This window comes from Leucopleurus acutus (assembly GCF_964270905.1).
Source record: "Leucopleurus acutus genome assembly, chromosome: 1".
Taxonomy (NCBI): domain Eukaryota; kingdom Metazoa; phylum Chordata; class Mammalia; order Artiodactyla; family Delphinidae; genus Leucopleurus; species Leucopleurus acutus.
This window is the reverse complement of record NC_139142.1, coordinates 49,779,238-49,798,159: the sequence shown is the minus strand read 5'-3', so window position 1 is coordinate 49,798,159 and position 18,922 is coordinate 49,779,238. Positions and strand designations below refer to the sequence as shown.

General features: G+C 32.7%; 1 protein-coding gene across 1 annotated transcript in view; it reads right to left on the bottom strand.

The window, feature by feature from the left end:
* The window catches only part of SOS2 (SOS Ras/Rho guanine nucleotide exchange factor 2), a 99,667-nt gene that overhangs the window by 19,158 nt on the left and 61,587 nt on the right, over positions 1-18,922 (bottom strand). Inside the window, exons 9-16 of the mRNA XM_082845702.1 lie at positions 15,253-15,380; positions 14,091-14,746; positions 13,913-13,994; positions 12,387-12,509; positions 8,053-8,156; positions 6,223-6,445; positions 2,908-3,027; positions 2,573-2,735 (exon numbers count right to left, since the gene is read on the bottom strand). Coding sequence (XP_082701828.1) covers positions 2,573-2,735; positions 2,908-3,027; positions 6,223-6,445; positions 8,053-8,156; positions 12,387-12,509; positions 13,913-13,994; positions 14,091-14,746; positions 15,253-15,380 — 1,599 coding nt within the window. The remainder of the gene's footprint in view (positions 1-2,572; positions 2,736-2,907; positions 3,028-6,222; positions 6,446-8,052; positions 8,157-12,386; positions 12,510-13,912; positions 13,995-14,090; positions 14,747-15,252; positions 15,381-18,922) is intronic.

The following is an 18,922-nucleotide window of genomic DNA, read 5'->3' as shown; positions in this document are numbered from 1 at the left end:
TCAATTTACGATACAGCTGACACTACAGATCAACGGAGAAAGAATGGACTTTGAATAAATGTGTGAGATCAACTGGCTAGCCAAATGGAAATTAGATTCCATACTCAAAACTCATTTCCAGCTGGATTAAGGACTTAATGAGAAAGATAAAACATTAAGATAACAGAGGAGGATCTATTATACAAGACACCAAAAAGCACAAATTACAAAGGAAAAAATAAGTAAATGTGACATTAAGAATTTTTGTTCATCAAAAGACATCATAAAAAATGGTGAAAATAGAAGCTTCAATCTGGAAAAAGATATTTACAACACATATAACTGACAAAGGATTAAAATCCAGTATATGAGAGAACTCATACAAATTCATTAGAAAAACTCAACCAAAAAAGTAAAAAATTTCCACAATACAAAGAGCCAATAAAACATCTTAAAAGAGGTTCAAACTCATTAGAAATTAGGGAATTATAAACCCACACCACAAGACTAGAAAAATAAAGAGAACTGACAATATCAAGTGTTAGCGAGAATGTGGAACAACCAGAACTCAAGCTTCTGGTGGGAGTATAAACTGGTACGATTAATACTTGAGAAAACAATTGGGCATTATCTATTTTATCTATTCTATCATCCAATAATTCTACTCCTAGGTATACAACTTAAGAGAAATTTGTGCATGTAAGCACCAGGATAGATGCAGAAAATGTTTATGGCAATAGTACTGATAATAGTGCCACACTAGAAACAATCCAAATGACCATTAGCTAACTAACAAATAAATAAATAAATAAATAAGCAAATAAAGAAATAAATTTTGGTAAAGTTATTTCTATAGTATGTTACAGCTATAAAAAAAGAATGAACTATAGTTAAAAGAAACAATATGGATGAATTATAGGAATATAATATGTTGAGTAAAAAAAGTCTTAGAAGAATTATATTCATATATAATTAAGAAACATGCAAAATGAAACAACACTGTTTAGAGATACAAATAGTAAAACTATAGAAAAAAGCAAGAGAATGATAAGCACAAGATTCAGCATAGTAGCTGGCTCTGAAGGGGCAAGGAAGGAGATGGATTGGGAGGGGTTCTTAAACTGGAGGCCAGGTAAACAGGTATTCTTTGTATTTTTATTCTTTATACCATATACCTATTTTTATAAATATTGTTGAATATAAATATTCAATACTTTAAGAAACTAAAGCTTAACGTCTCAAAATGAATACACTCCTTCAGAGTTTTCAAAATGAGAACTGAAATTATTAGTCCATTAGATAGATTATTTGGCAATATTTGACTATTAATATCTTTAATATAAATAAGTCCATACAAATCAATAACATGCAAACACCCAAACAGAAAAACACACACATGAAATCAGTCTAACCCTCCATTCCCCTCTAATCACAACCCATGGTAAGAACCAATGTGAAAAGAAGAGTATGTATCCTTCCACACTCTTCTCAATGCTTGTGCAGCTCACTTACACGTTTACAGTTTGTTCTGTTTTGTTCCATCAAAATGAAATCATATTAATTTTTCTAAAGATTTTTAAAATGCATTTTCCCCTAAATGTCACAACTATTCTTCCAAGACAATATACACAGATTCTATTCACTTTTTTCTGTAGCTAACCAATATTCTACGCCATAGGTATAGGATAACATACTCAATTATTCTCCTACTGATGGACACAGGTTGTTTCTAGTTTTCTGCGACTACAATTACTGCTGCAGAAACTAGATCTTTGTACCTTAACTTTATAGCCCACTGCTTTTATTTCTGGGTCCAAAAGTATCTGTATTTTAACATATACTGCCAGATTACTTTCTAGTAACATTGTAAAAGTTCACATTCCCAAAGGCAAATATATTTGCATGGCTGAGTCTCTAACTTTTCTATACTTTCTATATCTTCTGAATTTTCAATGATAAACACTAAACATACACAATTTTATAATTTAAAAAAAACTAAGTTCTAGAAAGCATTTTCTCCATGTTACTCTTTCTTTGACTATATACTACAGGCGATTAAAGTAATTTGTACATTTATATTTAAAATTCTTTGCCATTTATTTGAAACAATCAATGTACCACTGAAAAAATCCATTTGGAACTTCATTACATTTAGGTAAGCATATTAAACAGTCACAAAATTCATATTCTGTTTTTTTTTTTTTTTTGCAGTACACAGGCCTCTCACTGCCGCGGCCTCTCCCGTTGCGGAGCACAGGCTCCAGACGTGCGGGCTCAGAGGCCATGGCTCACGGGCCCAGCCACTCCGTGGCATGTGGGATCTTCCCGGACCGGGGCACGAACCCGTGTCCCCTGCATCGGCAGGCGGACTCGCAACCACTGCGCCACCAGGGAAGCCCCAAAATTCATATTCTTTGATGAATTCTAGGCTCACTTATATTGATGTATTTTCTAATATTGTGATATCACTGTGTTTAAGTAGTAAGATGGATTTATAAAGGATTTACTCAAAAAGATCAGTGGTAGAAGGAATCTCTTTCACATTAATTTTATCTCCCCCCAAAAGGATAAACTATTTAAGCCTAAAACTTACCTCAAAGGTATGATCTAGTCTATAGACTGATACTGAATTTACTGCACTGACGATCTCTAATACACCATTGAAATTATTCAAATCTTGAAAAACTTGCAGAATTTCTATTATTCTACTTAGTACTGCCACCCGTTCCTCAAAATTTTCTGCTTCCACAATGCACCTAACCAAAAAAAAAAAAAAGAAAACAGAAAATCATGGCTTAGAAAGCAAGTTCCTTGTTCCACATAGAAAAGAAGAAATATATTTTCAGCCACAATTTTTGCTTATATATGACTTAATATTATAGAAGTATAACATTAAGAAGTAGTAAGACAAAGTAAATAAAAACTTACTTTTCAAACCAGAGAGTGAGATTTGTGGTGTGGCGAATCATTTTTAATAAATTTGGAGAATTTATTTCTTTATCTTCTTTGGTCCATACACTCCCTACAAGTTCAGAAGGTTGAACTTTCCTGTGGAAGCAAAAATCAATGCACTTAACCTACAAAGGATTAGTATCAAAATTATTTAAAGGTCTCCTAAAACTTAATAAGAAAAAGACAAGTCTAAAAGATAAAGGAACAAACATAGAAGCAGGTAATTCACAGAGAAACAGAACTGAATAGCCAACGAACATGAAAAAATACTTTAACTTTTACTCAGGGAAAAGAACATTAAACCACAAGGAAGTCCCATTTTATTCCTATCACACTAACAGAAGTGTAATACCAAATGGGTAAAAATGTGGATAAAAAGGGAACTCTCCATCACTGATGTGCAAGTAAAATTTGATACTTTTGTAAAATAATTTGGCAATATCTCATAATACTGAAAATATACATACTAGATCACCCAGCAATTGTACACCTAGGTATACATTCTAGATACACCAGTTTATAAGAAAATATTTTTAAGAATGTTCAGTCAAGCATTGTTTCCAAGAATGAAAAATCCCAAACAACCTAAAGGCTCCTCATCAAGAGACTGGATAAACTGTGGAGTATTCATACAATGGAATACAATATAGCAATTAAAATAAGCAAACTAGAGCTATACTCAGCAACAAATGCTAGAATCAATTTAAGTAAAAAACAAGTCACGGAATGATATATCAGTATAAACAACCTTAAAATGTGCAAAATAATGCTATATATTGTTTATGAATGTGTGTATGTGTATAAATTATACAGACATACATAGGAATAGTAAATATCAAATACAAGATAGTGGTTATCCTTTGGAAGAAAGAAGAGAAATGGGGTTACACAGAATTACACAAAGGGTTTCAATTTTATTTGTAATGCTTTTGTTGCTGATGCACCCGTATTGTATTATCTTCTATAATTTTTTAATACCTGAAATACTTAATAAAAAATCAGATGGAAGAGCAGATTAAATCATTGTATACAGTGATTCAGGATTACATAATTTTTAAAAAATTGACCATTGGCATTGCCATCACTGTCCTACAGACTTGGCTATTATAATAATAAAAAAGTTCAGTAGATTTGAGTGTAAATGGGTACTCTGAACAGTCTTGGAAGTAAGTTTTCTTAAGTGGTTCTATTATTTCACCAGAAATTAGTTTACAAAGAGTGTCAGTATTTTACATATGGTACCCTTCTTCCATAATACACATATCACTTAACAAAGGTATTTCTATGTTCTGAAAGTAGGTCCACATAGAGCTAAGTGCTCCCTTATTCCTGATGTCCATTCATGTGACACTATAAGGAAAAACCTGATTCTGTACTATTTGCTTTATCTAAGGAATAAGTCCCTTCATTCCCACCTATCACAAATCCCACAGTAAAGAAGCAACTTAAGTGCCCATCAACAGATGAATGGATAAAGAATTTGTGAGACACACACACACACACACACAAATATTACTCAGCCATAAAAAAGAATGAAATTCTGCCATTTACAACAACATGGATGAACCTAGAGGATATTATGCTAAGTGAAAGAAGTCAGACAAAGAAAGACAAATACTATATATTATCACTTATATATGGAATCTAAAAATATAACAAACAAATGAATATAACAAACAAACAGACTCAGATATAGAGAACAAACTAGTGGTTACCAGTAGGGAGAGAGAATACTTAAATACTTCAATTTAAAAAACTGTGTTTTCCTACAAAAAAAATCCGACAATATCAACAAAAACCACCTGAACTCCAAATTACTTAAAATATAACATGACACTCTGAATGAGATGGTAACAAACTCTGATGGGTGTGCTAAATTCTGAACAGCACAGTCAGGGCAAATCAGAAACCCAATTCTAAAGAAGGTAAAGTTTTATATCTGGTGCTTTCCCACATTCTCCATTTACACTAAACTTTATATATTCTTGCTTTTCCCTGTGTAATCCCAGTTTTAAAAAAAACAATGGCTGCTAATCAGGATAACTCCTTAAGGGTGTTTGTATTTTAAAAGCGGCTTCTGAATGCAGAAAAGTTTTTGATGGAATGATAGTGGTAGGGGTTTATTTTCTGGATGGGCCTGGCAGGTGGCAACTACCTGTAAGGCCTGTACTCTGTTTTTGTTTTTTTTTTTTTTTTGCAAGACCTCTACTCTTCACAGGAGCCTGGGTTGTAAATGAAAGAAGAAAGCTTAAATTATGAGGTAGGAGATAGGACAGAAAGAGGCTAATGTACTGGGAAGGACAGTGGTTTTAAAAAAAATGACAGAGGAATAAGTTGATAAAGCAAGTTGAAAAGAGAAAAAACTGTGGTTAGGAAGGTATGAGATGTGTGAGTTAGTAATTCTGGAATAAAATTTGGAGTGATGACAAGATTCAGAATATGACCATAGGAAATGTCTGATTTGGAGTAAAGAATGGCATTGGAAGTGATAAAGCCATGAAGCTAAAAGATTAGGTTGTAAATGGGTGATCTGTGTGGATACAGAGGCAGGAATTGCTTTATATATAAAGACAAATGATGGGATACAGATAAAAATAGTCAAGCATACTTCTAGTGATCCTTATAAACAAAAGAAAATAGCTCAGAAGTTTTAAGTATGGTTCATCATCACACTACTTCAAAAATATACTTTTCTTTAAAGTGAATATTGACTTCAAATAGCTAAAGTATTTGAGAGTCCTTAAAAGAAGTGAAGAAATCTTTACTCTTCTAAGAATTTTGTTACTCATTTGCCTTGCAAACCTAACCCAGTCAAGCCCCACATTAAAATTTTGATTACATATTGAAAAAAATCTTTTGATTACATATTTGAAAAAAAAAGAAGAAAGCTTATCTCACTCAATATTCTATTTACTTAGCTGCCCAGAGCCTAGCATCCATACTGTCTTAACGGAACCAACTCAAACTAAAGCCATATGAGAAAGTATTAGGAATAGGAGCTGGGTGACTGTCTATAAAGTGGTTGCTATTGTACTACATTAGTCTTCTCTCTGCCACTCCTCTTGTGAAGGATTGCTAGGACCTAATCTAGGCCTGTAGAGCAATAATTTATGACTTTCACCTGCAGAACAGACTATAGTTAAAAACTGTCCTATGCACTTTCTTCCCAACCCACAAGAATAGATGAAGTATTTTTAAGCACACATGAATAATTTTCAAAATGTTCTGAAAATAGATGGAACTGTTCAAAGTTCTTGAAAACAGAGCAGCGAATTAATGTTAATTGTCTACCTGTAGAGATCAGATTCCAAAAGTGTCAGCTGACGTGCAATTTCTATTGGATGAAGTGTCATGAGATCAAACGTTTCAAACTGTCCTGGTCTGCTGATATGCCATTCAATTGGTGGAGGTGGACTTTCAAAGGTAATATTATGGCTTATTCCATTTGCCTGAGCTTGTTTCTTCCTCTTGATGATCTTAGCAATTGACTCTACCCATTTCTTCATAGCTTTCCCTAGAAAAAGAACACAAACAAAAATGCCCTTTACTTGACAGATATAACTGCAAATCTTCGTATAATCTGTAACTTTCATGCACCTTCATGAAACCCCACTCATGTCCGCCCTCTACTCCTTATGTTATTTCAAAGCAAATCTAAGATATCATATAATTTCATTCATATTTAAGTATTATCTAAAAGTTAAAAACTTTAAAATAACCATAATACCATTATCACGTATAAAAATGACAATATCTTCTTAATATCATCAAATATCTAGTTAGTATTCACATTTCCCTGATCGTCTCATGTTTTATTACAGTTAGTTTGTATGAAATAGGATCTGAACAAGATCTACATATTGCATTGAGTCAGTATGTGTCAAGTCTCCTTTCGTCTACAGGTTCCCCTTTCATCTCTCATTTTTGCTTGCAATTTATTTGTTGAAATTCAATCACTTGTGGAGTTTCCCAAGTCTGAATTTTGCCAATTCCATCTCTGTGGTATCATTTGCCATGTTTCTCTGTCCCTGTATCTTCTGTAAATCAACACATACAGATTTGATCTGGTCCAGGATATACTTTCGACATGAATACTTGCAAGACTATTTCTGATAAGAGGCATATAATGTCTCTCTTTTTATGTTACTAGGAGTTGAGAAATGGTAATATTCTCATTCTATCATTCCTTCTTCACTTATTAGTTGCAATGCTTCTTTAAAAACTTTCCCTCATCAACTATTTAGTTATCTTGAGGTATAACTTGTATAGGAAAGGCCTTTAAACAAAATCATTTACTTGCTTTATTCTAATATGTGTGTGTATTTTTGAAGCTTCTTAGATCCCATATACTCTAGTGTCTTCATTAAGAACATTAAGTTAAAAATTAACTTAGTACTATAAACAATTTTAAAGCACACATGATAAAAATGTGTTTTAAACATCTCAGAACTGAAACAAAGGAATCACATTCTCTATTTAAAGTAAAATTTGCCTTGAAGAACAAGCAGGAGATGAAAGAAGCTAGACTTAATTATGGTATTCTTAATTAATGCCTTATACTATCAGAGAAAACATGAATTTTCTTGATTCAACAGCATACATTTGATATGTACATTTGTTTAATATTCACCACCTAGAGTTTCATTTCATGGGCTGTGTTCTGAAACTTCAGGTAGGAAACTCCTATCTTTCAGGTGTCAAAAATACACCAAAAACTTTTCCAGGGGAAGTAAATATTATTTAAGAATCTGTTAACCATTCAAAACTGAAGAATAAGATTAAGGAGGAGAAGAAAACAAATTAAATTACACAAACATTTAATTATTTAAAGGAATGGCAACCATGAGATGAGATAACATTAAAGGGCTTAAATTTACTAAAGAGGACTTCTGACTTCTTAAAAAAAAAAAGATTCTCCTAAAAAACTTCAAAAGGCAAGATTTTAACACTTCAGGTGGTTCTGAACACATGTGAGCTCCTTAGAATCTATAAAAATTATTCCAAATGTTATTACTGCCTTTTAAAAATGAAAAATCGTTTAGCTTCTTAAATTGAAAGTCATAAATTAAAAAAAAAACTCATATGAGACAGAAGATCCAATCAAATCTTCAAATAATATACCTCTTACACTTGAAATGAAGGATTCTAGTCTTTCAAGCAACTCCAAGTCTCTTTCAAAGTCATAAAAATGGTGTTCAACCCAGTGCCGAAACACATTTAAGATCCTGACAAAATGAAAAGAAACACATTTTAGTGAAACCCAAGCATTCAATTATACTTCTTTCACTTCTCTAATGCCATGGTGATACTTCTATATACTAGGGCCAATATAACACTCAAAAGAGTCTCTAATTTCTATTTAACTAATACCTTAAGTGCTTCAGTAATATGAACTGTTTATTATTCAAAAATTATACTTTAAAAAATTTATAAGCATAAAAATCGTGGCTTCTATACTTATCCATTTATGTTCTGGAAAAGTACTTTTTCTTTATTTATATGTAGAAAATTCATACTCTGTCCAATACAAAAGCAACTTTTAAGTTCTTCAATTATATTTTCCACATAAAATGGAAAACCAACTAAGATGTAGTGTATTTGGTTCTAAATTCAAGTGCTATCATCAAATTTCTATGTAATTTACAGGTAGGTTCACATTCTTTTATTTCAAAAGACAAAAATATTTCTGACAGAGAGCTATTTTGTTTTACAGTACCTCAAAAATAATTACTTACAGAGATTTAAGTAATAGAGATTTAAGCAATCTATACAAATAAAACATTCCATTCTCCATCACGAAGATACAGATACTGTATATTAATTACATTAGCATTTTTCCTTCACTATTTCAATGAATATTTCTAGTTTATCTTCCCACCCACGGCCCACAACCCCAGCAACTGTCAGACAATAGTTTTTTTCCCAGACTAAGAAACTATTTTAAATTACTAATGGTATCTGTAATAAAACAACCTTAAGTGCCTGGTTGGCTCAGTGGCTTAGCGAGTGTTTCAAATGATCACAAAATTGATAGCTTCTAGGCTAACACTAGTTTTCAAATAACTCTGCTTCCATCCTTTCTACTTCCTAGTTTCTACAGAATCCAATGTAATTTAAAAATTATTATCATGTAAAAGAAAAAAAAATCTCATCACTAGATTTCACCAAAATTAAGAAAAGTAAGATAATCCAAAGACGGGGAGAAAATATGTGTAAAACATTTATCTGACAAAAGACTGGCATCCAATCCGACTCAATACACTACTACAACTCCATAATGAAAAGACAACTCAATAAAAAATAGGCAGAAGATTTTAATAGAGTCTTGACCAAATAAATACGAATAGCCAATAACAGACAATAAAAAGTTCTCAACATTGCATCATTGAAAAGATACTAGTTAAAATCATAAAGAGATATCTTCACTATACCCCACCTGTTTGGCTAAGGTATGAACACTGACATCACTAAATACTGGTAAGGATAAGGAACAACTGGAACTCTCATAAATTGTTGGTGAGAGTATAATATTGTACAATTACTTTGGGAAAAGATTTGGCAGTTTCTTTTAAAATTAAGCACACACCTACCCTATGACCCAGCCTCCCACTTTGAATTATTTACAAAAGATATATGAAAAAACATGTTCACGAAAGACTTATAAACTTCACAGCAGCTTTAATCATAATAATCAAAACCTGAAAAGAACCCAGGTGTCCTTCAGTGGGAAAGTGAATAAACAAATTGTGGTATATTCATATAATAGAATACCACCTCAGCAATAAAATAGAACAAACACTGATATAAGCAACAACATGCTCAAAAGCATGTTGAGTGAAAGAAGTCAGACACAAAAGAGTATATAATACACAAATCCATTTACATGAAAGTATAAAACAGGTAAAAGTAATCTATATAGGAAATTGAAAGCTGCTTTGGGCAATGAGAACAAAAATTGATTAGAATGGGCATTAGGGAACTTTGCCGGGTGAAAGTAACATCTTATACACCTTGACAGGAGTGTGGATTATAGAGATGTATTTGTTAAAAATTTAAAGTACACTTAAGATGTGTGTGTTTCATTATATACACATTTTACAACAACAGAATAAACAAATACTGAACTGTTAATTATATACAAACTGAAGTATTTAAAGAGAAATGTACTTTGAAATATGTCCCCCAAATTAGATGATTAATGGACCAAGAGAAGAATGATAAATCCATAGATCTGTGATAAAGTAAGGATAGTAAACTGCTAACAGTAGATCTAGGTGATAGAGTCCTAGGTGGTACAGCTCACTGTAAAATTCTTTCACCTTTGCATTATGTAAAAATTTTGTAATACAATGTTGGAAAAAGTTACTATCATTATAAAAATTACTATTATTGCTAAAAATCTTTTAATGCTCATAGGCCAAGTTTAATAACTTGGCATGGATTACAAGGCCACTGACAACTCCGCCCATTCCATGTAGTTAATCTCATCTACTACTACCTGCAATACAATTCATTCCTCTTGAGTCATTTTCCTTACCTATTTCCTCTGCACACTACCCTCATTTCTGCCTTCCTGCATTTGTTCATACTATTTCTCACGACTCTGAATACCAACAATCACCTTTCTGCCTATCTATCTAAATCCTACATATCCTTTGGGAGCAATTTCAGGTTTTACCTCTTCCAAAATGCTTTCCCTAATTTTCCTGAAATTTTATGAGGCTGTATCTTTCTAAGCCACTTAAACACTTGACATTTAAAGTAGAATAATATACAACTGTTTCATGTATCCCTTTTCCCCAGTAAAACTGTAATATCACAGTGGCAAAGAGGATATTCTATGCTCTGTTTTTTTGTTTGGCAGCGCAGCGCAGCATGCAGGATCTTAGTTCCCAAACCAGGGATCGAACCTGTGCCCCCTGTGATGGTAGCATGGAGTCTTAACCACTGCACCACCAGGGAAGTCCCTCTATGCTATTTCTGTATTCACTATAGTTACAAGTACAGGACTGAGAACACAGAAAATGCTTAGAAATAAATACTTAAAGAACGTATATGACTGAGAGTCTAATATTATATTCTGTTCTAATATAGCAACCTCATAAATGTGTGCCTCATGTCAAGGGGCTTAATTTGAGTGTGGATTAGTACAAATGCATCACAGCTAGTAGAAAAAAGTTAATTACTTCTTTATGGTTCAGGGGTAAATAATCTCATCTTCTTAGGCAAAGAATGACATATTAAAAGTTTTGGCTGACAGACATATAGTTGGGAGCACTATCATTCCTCTAAAACTGCATTTATTTGTGGCAATCATCCTGAAAAATAAGCAGTTAATATACTCAGTTTCAAAATGTCAATTTATTCATTAATATTAATCAAGAAAACTTAACATTTACAAGGGAAAAATATTTAGATCATATACAATTAATAAGATATCTCAGTTTTCCCATGGGAAAAGATAGATAATACTTTGGTTTTCACTTGGACTATAAATAAGCCTAATCAAAGGAGCTTCCAATTTTCAATGCTCAGTGAACACTGAAACAAACAAACAAGCACTGGTTTACAAAGTCAGATATGGATCCTCTCCTGTCACTCCCTTCATATGACCTATCTCAAACTACTTTATCCTGTTAAGTTTCAATTTTCTCTTAAACAAAGTGGAAATAGTAATTGTGTTGTGAGGATGAGATAAAAAAGATAAAGCACTTAGGCCCACAGAGTAACCTAACAACCAGCAGATGTTATTATCAGATACATTTTTAGAAATTATTAAACCGATAACCAATAAGGACCTACTGTATAGCACAGGGAACTATACTCACTATCTTGTAATAACCTATAATAGAAAAGAATCTAAAAAAGAAAAAAATATATATATATATAAAACTGAATCACTTTGCTGTACACCTGAAACTAACACAAGATTGTAAATCAACTATATTTCAGTAAAACTTTTTTTAAAAAGAAAAAGCATGAAAAAAAATAAATTATTGAAATGACACTTTTTAGATAAGAAACAAATGTCTATGTATCTTGTGGGAAAAGAGTGAGGAAAGAACTAGAACTTTCATAAATATTATAAATGGTAAAAAAGCCCAGAATTACTAAATGATCACAATGAGACAACGAAGACAAAAAGGGGGAGGGGGGATTGACAGTAGGCAAAATTCACATGAAATTTTATAATTTTTATTTATTAGGTACCCTGATCTGCAAGCATAACATATCACATGCTAGAGATATCTGATGCATATAACACAGTATATTTTAATAATTAAATTTCTTCAGGGAATTAAGAGTAGCTGCACATAAAAAGAACTTTGGAAGTTTAATTTAAACTGCTATGAAATTAATAATACCTATATCTGAATTAAGAGGTAAAAACTTTTGTGCTAACTATGTATTGAAAATTGAATGGCACATAAAAAAATATAATATTCAGGCCAAACCTAAGTTGTACTGGTTGGACGTATTCCTTGCGAAACCTTTTAAGGTCTGCACTGATTGGCTGCTCGCCTTTCTCTACTGCCAATTTATCTGCTTCAGTAGGTTCTGGCTCTGGAATCTCAAATCTAAGAAGAAAAGCAAAATGAGAGAAATTTTTTGTTGTTCATACAGAAATGAGAAAGATTTCAAATACAGCAGAAAAAATATTTTAACTAACCAACCTTCTTTACTACCATTTATGTGAAAAGTGCAATTACTGATAAACTTCTCTTGAAGTATTACATACTACAAAAAACTGCCCTTTGTCTATAGTACTAAGTACTTATATTCTTACTTTTATCAAAAAAAGGTTTAGTAACTAGCATTGACCAACATACGAAAGGTCAGTGGAAAAAATCCAAGAAAAGAATCTATAAAGAGTATGACCTCTTTAAAGAACATAACAGAGATACCTTATCTAATAATCTGTCCTTAATATTTAATTTATTAAAATGAAAGTAAATTTCCTAAAATAAGTGAACATAAATCCAAAGAGAAGTCCCACATTGAATTTTAAATATTATTTAAAAAACATAACCAAGTGGATAAGGTAAAAAAATCGAAGTTAAAAAAAAAAAACCTTCCCCAACCATAGGAAATATAGCTAAAATATGTCTAACACGTGCTTTCCTTATTTTGGACATGGAAAGGCAGCTAAGTAAATCTTCATAGCACATTATACTAACTCAGTCTGCTATACTTAGTTTCATGGAACAACATAATGATAGAGGTCCAGATAAAATTCTGGTAGTTAAGTTTGAAAATGCAAAACAAAAATTATTTTGAAGTCCATATACTATCATTCAACCTATAAAGCATTTAAAGTACCACTAACATACTCAGTAAAAAAAAGTCAATCCAAAACTTAATTTTAAAAAATGAATCATAATAAAGGAAATTTTAATTTTTTTAGGTCTAATAATGATACTGTATTATGGTTTTAATAAAGACACTTATCTTTTAGAAATACAAAATGGGAATATTTACAGATGAAATATGTTGCCAAGGATTTACTTCAAAATAATCCTGGAATTAGGGTGTTCAAGTCAGTATGGAAACAGATGAAACATGAGTTGTTAATTATTGAAGTTGGATGATTGATAAATGGGGCTTATTATATTCTATTTACTCGTTTATGTTTTAAAATTTTCCACAGTAAAAAGTTTGTTTCAGAAGTAAAAAGTCGCTTTCAAGGAAGTATTGTTTTATTGAATAGAAAAAATTTCATTAAAATTCATAGTTTTTTTATCCTGTAAAAATGGGTCTTTCTGATTACCACTATATATATTGCTAAGATCTGAAAAGATCTGTTATAAACAGGGATTTCAGTAAGTATGCTGCTTGAAGAGAATAGTAATACTGCAAATTTAATGTCAAATAAATTATGTTCAAAAACTACCTGAGGACATACTAGATACCTAGCACTTTGCAAGGTACAAAACAGTTAACTTTAAAAAAAATTTAAATATAAGTGAAATATTTTTCTTACCGTTCAATCAGTAAGCTTAGCAATTCCTGTGGTTTACAAAATGAACGATACGTAGTAAGAAAAGTACGAACAAAATTGGGATCTGAAAAGATAGAGCATAAAACAGGTTGCATATTCAATTTATTCAGATTAATTAATTCAAAGTACCATATTTTGGAGGGGTTCCTTCCTTACATACCTGCATACATGTGATATGTTAACCTTTCAATTAATTTCACCACAGTTCCTCCTTTAATAATGGGGATTCCACTTCTACTTTGCAAGTTGTCTTCAAAAACAATGTTTTCCTCAGAGTCTTTTACCACAAAACGATACACTTCAGGACTCGGTAATCTAAGTGGTTGTTCATTTTCTTCCTTCAGTAATACTGAATCTAGCATTCGATCTAGAGTACTACGATAATGAAGAGAAATAAGTGCTGCCATCCAATTATTTTTCTCTTCAGCAGACTTAGCAGCAAATATTATGCTGTTTTCATCTTTGGATACTAATTCAAAAGCATGTTTGCACTCACAAGTATCTTCTTTATCACATATTTGTATTTTCCTCATGACAAATTTTTCTTTTAATCTGTATTCTGCACTACTGTATCCTGGAAGGCGTGACTGGCTATGATTGGGTTTGCAGCTAATCATTAAGCCATCAAAGAGAAAAATGTGCCGTTCGTGTTTAGCACCAATTCTTGTCAATGGGCCTTCCATAATAAATTCATTACAACACTGTCCAATATCTTTGCCTTCCCATCCATCTATGTTTTTCTGAATTTCATTCATTTTTTTAATAGCCAGGTGCTTGCTTCTTAATTGACGATTATAAAAAGGGCAAACAGGATCCCTAAAAAAACAGCAACAACAACAACAAAAAACCCAGATAAATTTAGCTTATTCAATGGTTAAGCAACCTTAATTGCCTTAGGTATGAACTACCTCAAATCAAGTGACAAAAATATTAAATAACTAAACACTAGATTTTGCACACAGCATTTACTCGCGTCTAACTTTGTCACTAAATAATACATGCCTCAATTTCATTATTGTGAAAGAGAAATAGTAGAGGCTCTATATATCATTCTTAATGCCATAAGAATTAAAATGAAAATAACACTAAATTTCTTATATAAATGATACAAAAATTATTTAATGTATCTTTTAAAAATTTTATTAAATATATCTTAACAATGCCAATTTTAAAAGACTAAAGGACAAAAGAAAAATGTAAAACAAAACTATAACTTTCAAGAATGCAACTATCACTGTAAGTAACACTTCTTTAGAAAACCAGACATCAGGCGTAAGAGAAGTATTCCATAAGCATTCATATTTTCAACAGTTTGGAATTACCCAGGTCGGCGTCTAGGTGAATACTGCTTGTAAATTCGGTCCATACTGCCTTGGAGATTCATAAGAGCAGTAATAGCTTGGTTCAAACATTCTCTGTCTTCATGCTCTTCACTACATGCTTTCAATTGCTAAGAAAAACCAAAAAGAAAAATTAAACCTGCATTGGTCAATTCCTTCCCTTTCTCATAATTAGAGGAAGCAGCAACAAATATTATGAACTCTCAAAAGAATTTTAAATACACTTAATAAAAACAACTATAATTTTATATAATTATGTATACCTCCTGATCCTTCAAACCAGCCCTCTTTCTACATATGTAACTACAACACAGATATTACTACCATTACAATCAGAAAAAAAAAAAAAAAGCAACTGTGATAACTATTTGGACATTTTCCAGATATATCAAAATAGTTTAAAACATGCAAAGCATGAAACTTACAAATTATTTTATTTATGAGTAACTATGAACAGAGAAAAGATAAACACGTATTACTCCACATTCTCTAATGACTAAATTCTTAAGTTTTAAAGATTTCTAAAAGCTTGCATATCTTTGTTATACAACATAATCAAGTATGCTAACTTTAGCAATTCAATCTACCATAAACTTTCCTACAAACAGCATCACACAAAGATTCAACTGATATTTTTTACATCGTAAAATTCAACTATTCTAGTAAACATCAAGAAACCATGAAAGTTAATATCCTATCTTACTAATCTTAGAAATAAGATTTATAATTACAAATTGCGTTATTCATCCTAACAACTCTGGCTTTATTTCATTTAACCAAAAACTTCTCCCATAGCTCAGTCTCAAAATGGAAGAAAATTCATCTTATAATAAATAATTCAGATTGGATGATGCGCCAGTGTTTTTCTTTTCTTTTCTTTTTTTTTTTTTTTTTTTTGCGCTACGCGGGCCTCTCACTGTTGTGGCCTCTCCCATTGCGGAGCACAGGCTCCGGACGTGTAGGCCCAGCGGCCATGGTTCACGGGCCCAGCCACTCCACAGCATGTGGGATCCTCCCGGACCGGGCACGAACCCGTGTCCCCTGCATCGGCAGGCGGACTCTCAACCACTGCGCCACCAGGGAAGCCCGCGCCAGTGTTTTAATTTGTTTGACAGAAGAATTCAAAGTGGAGCATTATACAGAGATTATGTAGATACAAATTTATATGAGAATACATGAGAATATGGAAAAATCATGTGAGAATATGGAAAAATTACAATTGCTTCAGAAAACTTTAAAAAATTTAAGTGTATTTCATGATCTTAAACTACCTCACTAGAAACTTTATGACAAATTTTCCTTATATTCCAAGAACAATCTGAAAACCATTCAGCAATGGTTCCCTTTCCTCAGCAAGGAACTGAATGGATACTGTTTAAGTACTAGGTCCATTAACTTTCATTTATATGTCTAGAAATTATTATCTAAAAAACAAAATTACTCTCTATATAGAGCACAGAGCCATCTGATATTTTTTAAGATACATATAAAAGTCTTGCTATCAAAGATTTGCAATATAAATAATTTAAGTGACTACCATCAGAAGTAAAACCTTCATCCTCTAGATTTAAGAAACAGAAAATTTAAAAGGAAAAAGAGACGAAAAACCACAGGAAGTTTGAAAAATGATCTTCACTCAATCATTCTGACTTCTAAAGGTGAAAATTACTACCAAATCACTTATTTTGCTGCTACAAAGATTTCTTACAAAAAGATTCTTTTCAGCTCCACTCTAAAATACTTCCCTAGTAAATACGGACACTGATGATATAAAATGCTTAATTATAGTTTTATTCTTATTGCTTTTGTTGATCCAAATTTCCAAATTATCACTAATGAGATTCTACCAAAATGAGAACTGCTTTTCAATTTACATGTATAAGGATACTAAATTTCTACTGTCTACTTGGTCTTAAGGCTGCTCAAACTCTTCCACATAAATGGCCTTGTCATTTCTATTTATCCATGAAGAATTACAGGCTGTCAAAGAGAAAAAAAACTTCAGGATGATTTCTTGGTGATACAAGTATATAAAACAATGGCTTTCTTTGGCATAAATTAGTCCAATAATTTGCTAAACGTTTCTTGAATTTTTGGCAGTGAGATTCAACAAACATCAGATTAAAGAATATCCAAGCTAATTCTCTATAGCTGTCTGAGAGAATGTATTCTTAACAGTGACACGGAAGTTACCACACTGAACTGCCTTGCAAGTTAAGTCATGCTCTTTCACACTGCTGTGGCTTTCTACCTATCTGCCTCTGCTCCTCCTTATCTACCTGGTGAATTCAGCCTCTATGATACAGTTCAAATGCCTCCTCCCTATGAAGCTCTTTCCTTTTTTCTCCCCCCTTAAGTTTTCTCTTTTGAAATAATATCAAATTTGTAGAAAAGCTATAAAAGTAATACAACTGCTATATACTCGAGTCACCAGTTTTTGTTTTTTTAATAAATTTATTTGTTTATTTTTGGCTGCGTTGGGTCTTCTTTGCTGCATGTGACCTTTCTCTAGTTGCGGCCAGTGGGGGCTACTCTTCCTTGCAGTGTGCGGGCTTTTCATTGTGGTGGCTTCTCTTGTTGTGGCCAGTGGGGGCTACTCTTCCTTGCAGTGTGCGGGCTTTTCATTGTGGTGGCTTCTCTTGTTGTGGAGCACAGGCTCTAGGCGCGCGGGCTTCAGTAGTTGCAGCACGTGGGCTCAGTAGTTGTGGCTCGCGGGCTCTAGAACGCAGGCTCAGTAGTTGTGGCACACGGGCTTAGTTGCTCCACGGCATGTGGGATCTTCCCGGACCAGGGCTCAAACCCACGTCCCCTGCATTGGCAGGCGGATTCTTAACCAGTGCACCACCAGAGAAGCCCTGAGTCACCAGTTTTTAACACTTTGCCACATAGGCTTCATCATTCTGTGTGTGAGTGTATGCGCATTTTCCCCCTGAACTATCTGAGAGTAGTTTGTGATACAGTCCTCTCAGTTCCTTGCTGAGGAAGGTGAACCATTGCTAAATGGTTCTGAGATTGTTCTCGAAATATCAGGAAAATTCAAATATATCACAAACTACTCTCAAATAGTGTTATTCCCCTTTACTACTTCGATATTTCAGCAATGTGTCTTAGAACAAAAATTCTTTTACAGTATAGTGATCAACTTCAGGAAATTTAACTTTAGTAATGTTCTGTAATCTAATTTACAGTGCATATCCAATTTAGTTAATGTCCCAATCCTGTCCTTTAGTGCAATTCCCCCCAAATACAGGATCCAGTCAGTGTGTACTTAGCTATCATGTTTCTACTGTCTCTTTTAATCTGTAGTAGTTCCTCAGCATTTGCCTTTTATGGCTCCCCCAATTAAATAACACCAACACACGAGAATAGTAGGATAAACCTCTGCATACCCAACACTCATAAATTTTTTTCTAACTTTCCTAGACAGAGGTTAGTTACTCCTGACTCAGTAATCCCACAGAACTACTTCTATTACGCACTTATTATATTGCCATTATTTGTCTGATGTTCATCTTCTTTACTAAACCATGAACTCCTTAAAGCTTGCGGATATATTTTATTCATTTTTAGTACAGTACCCACACATGGTAAGTACCCAATAGGGTAATCAGAAAGAGTGACTGCTGTATAAGTACTTATTATTTTGTTAAGT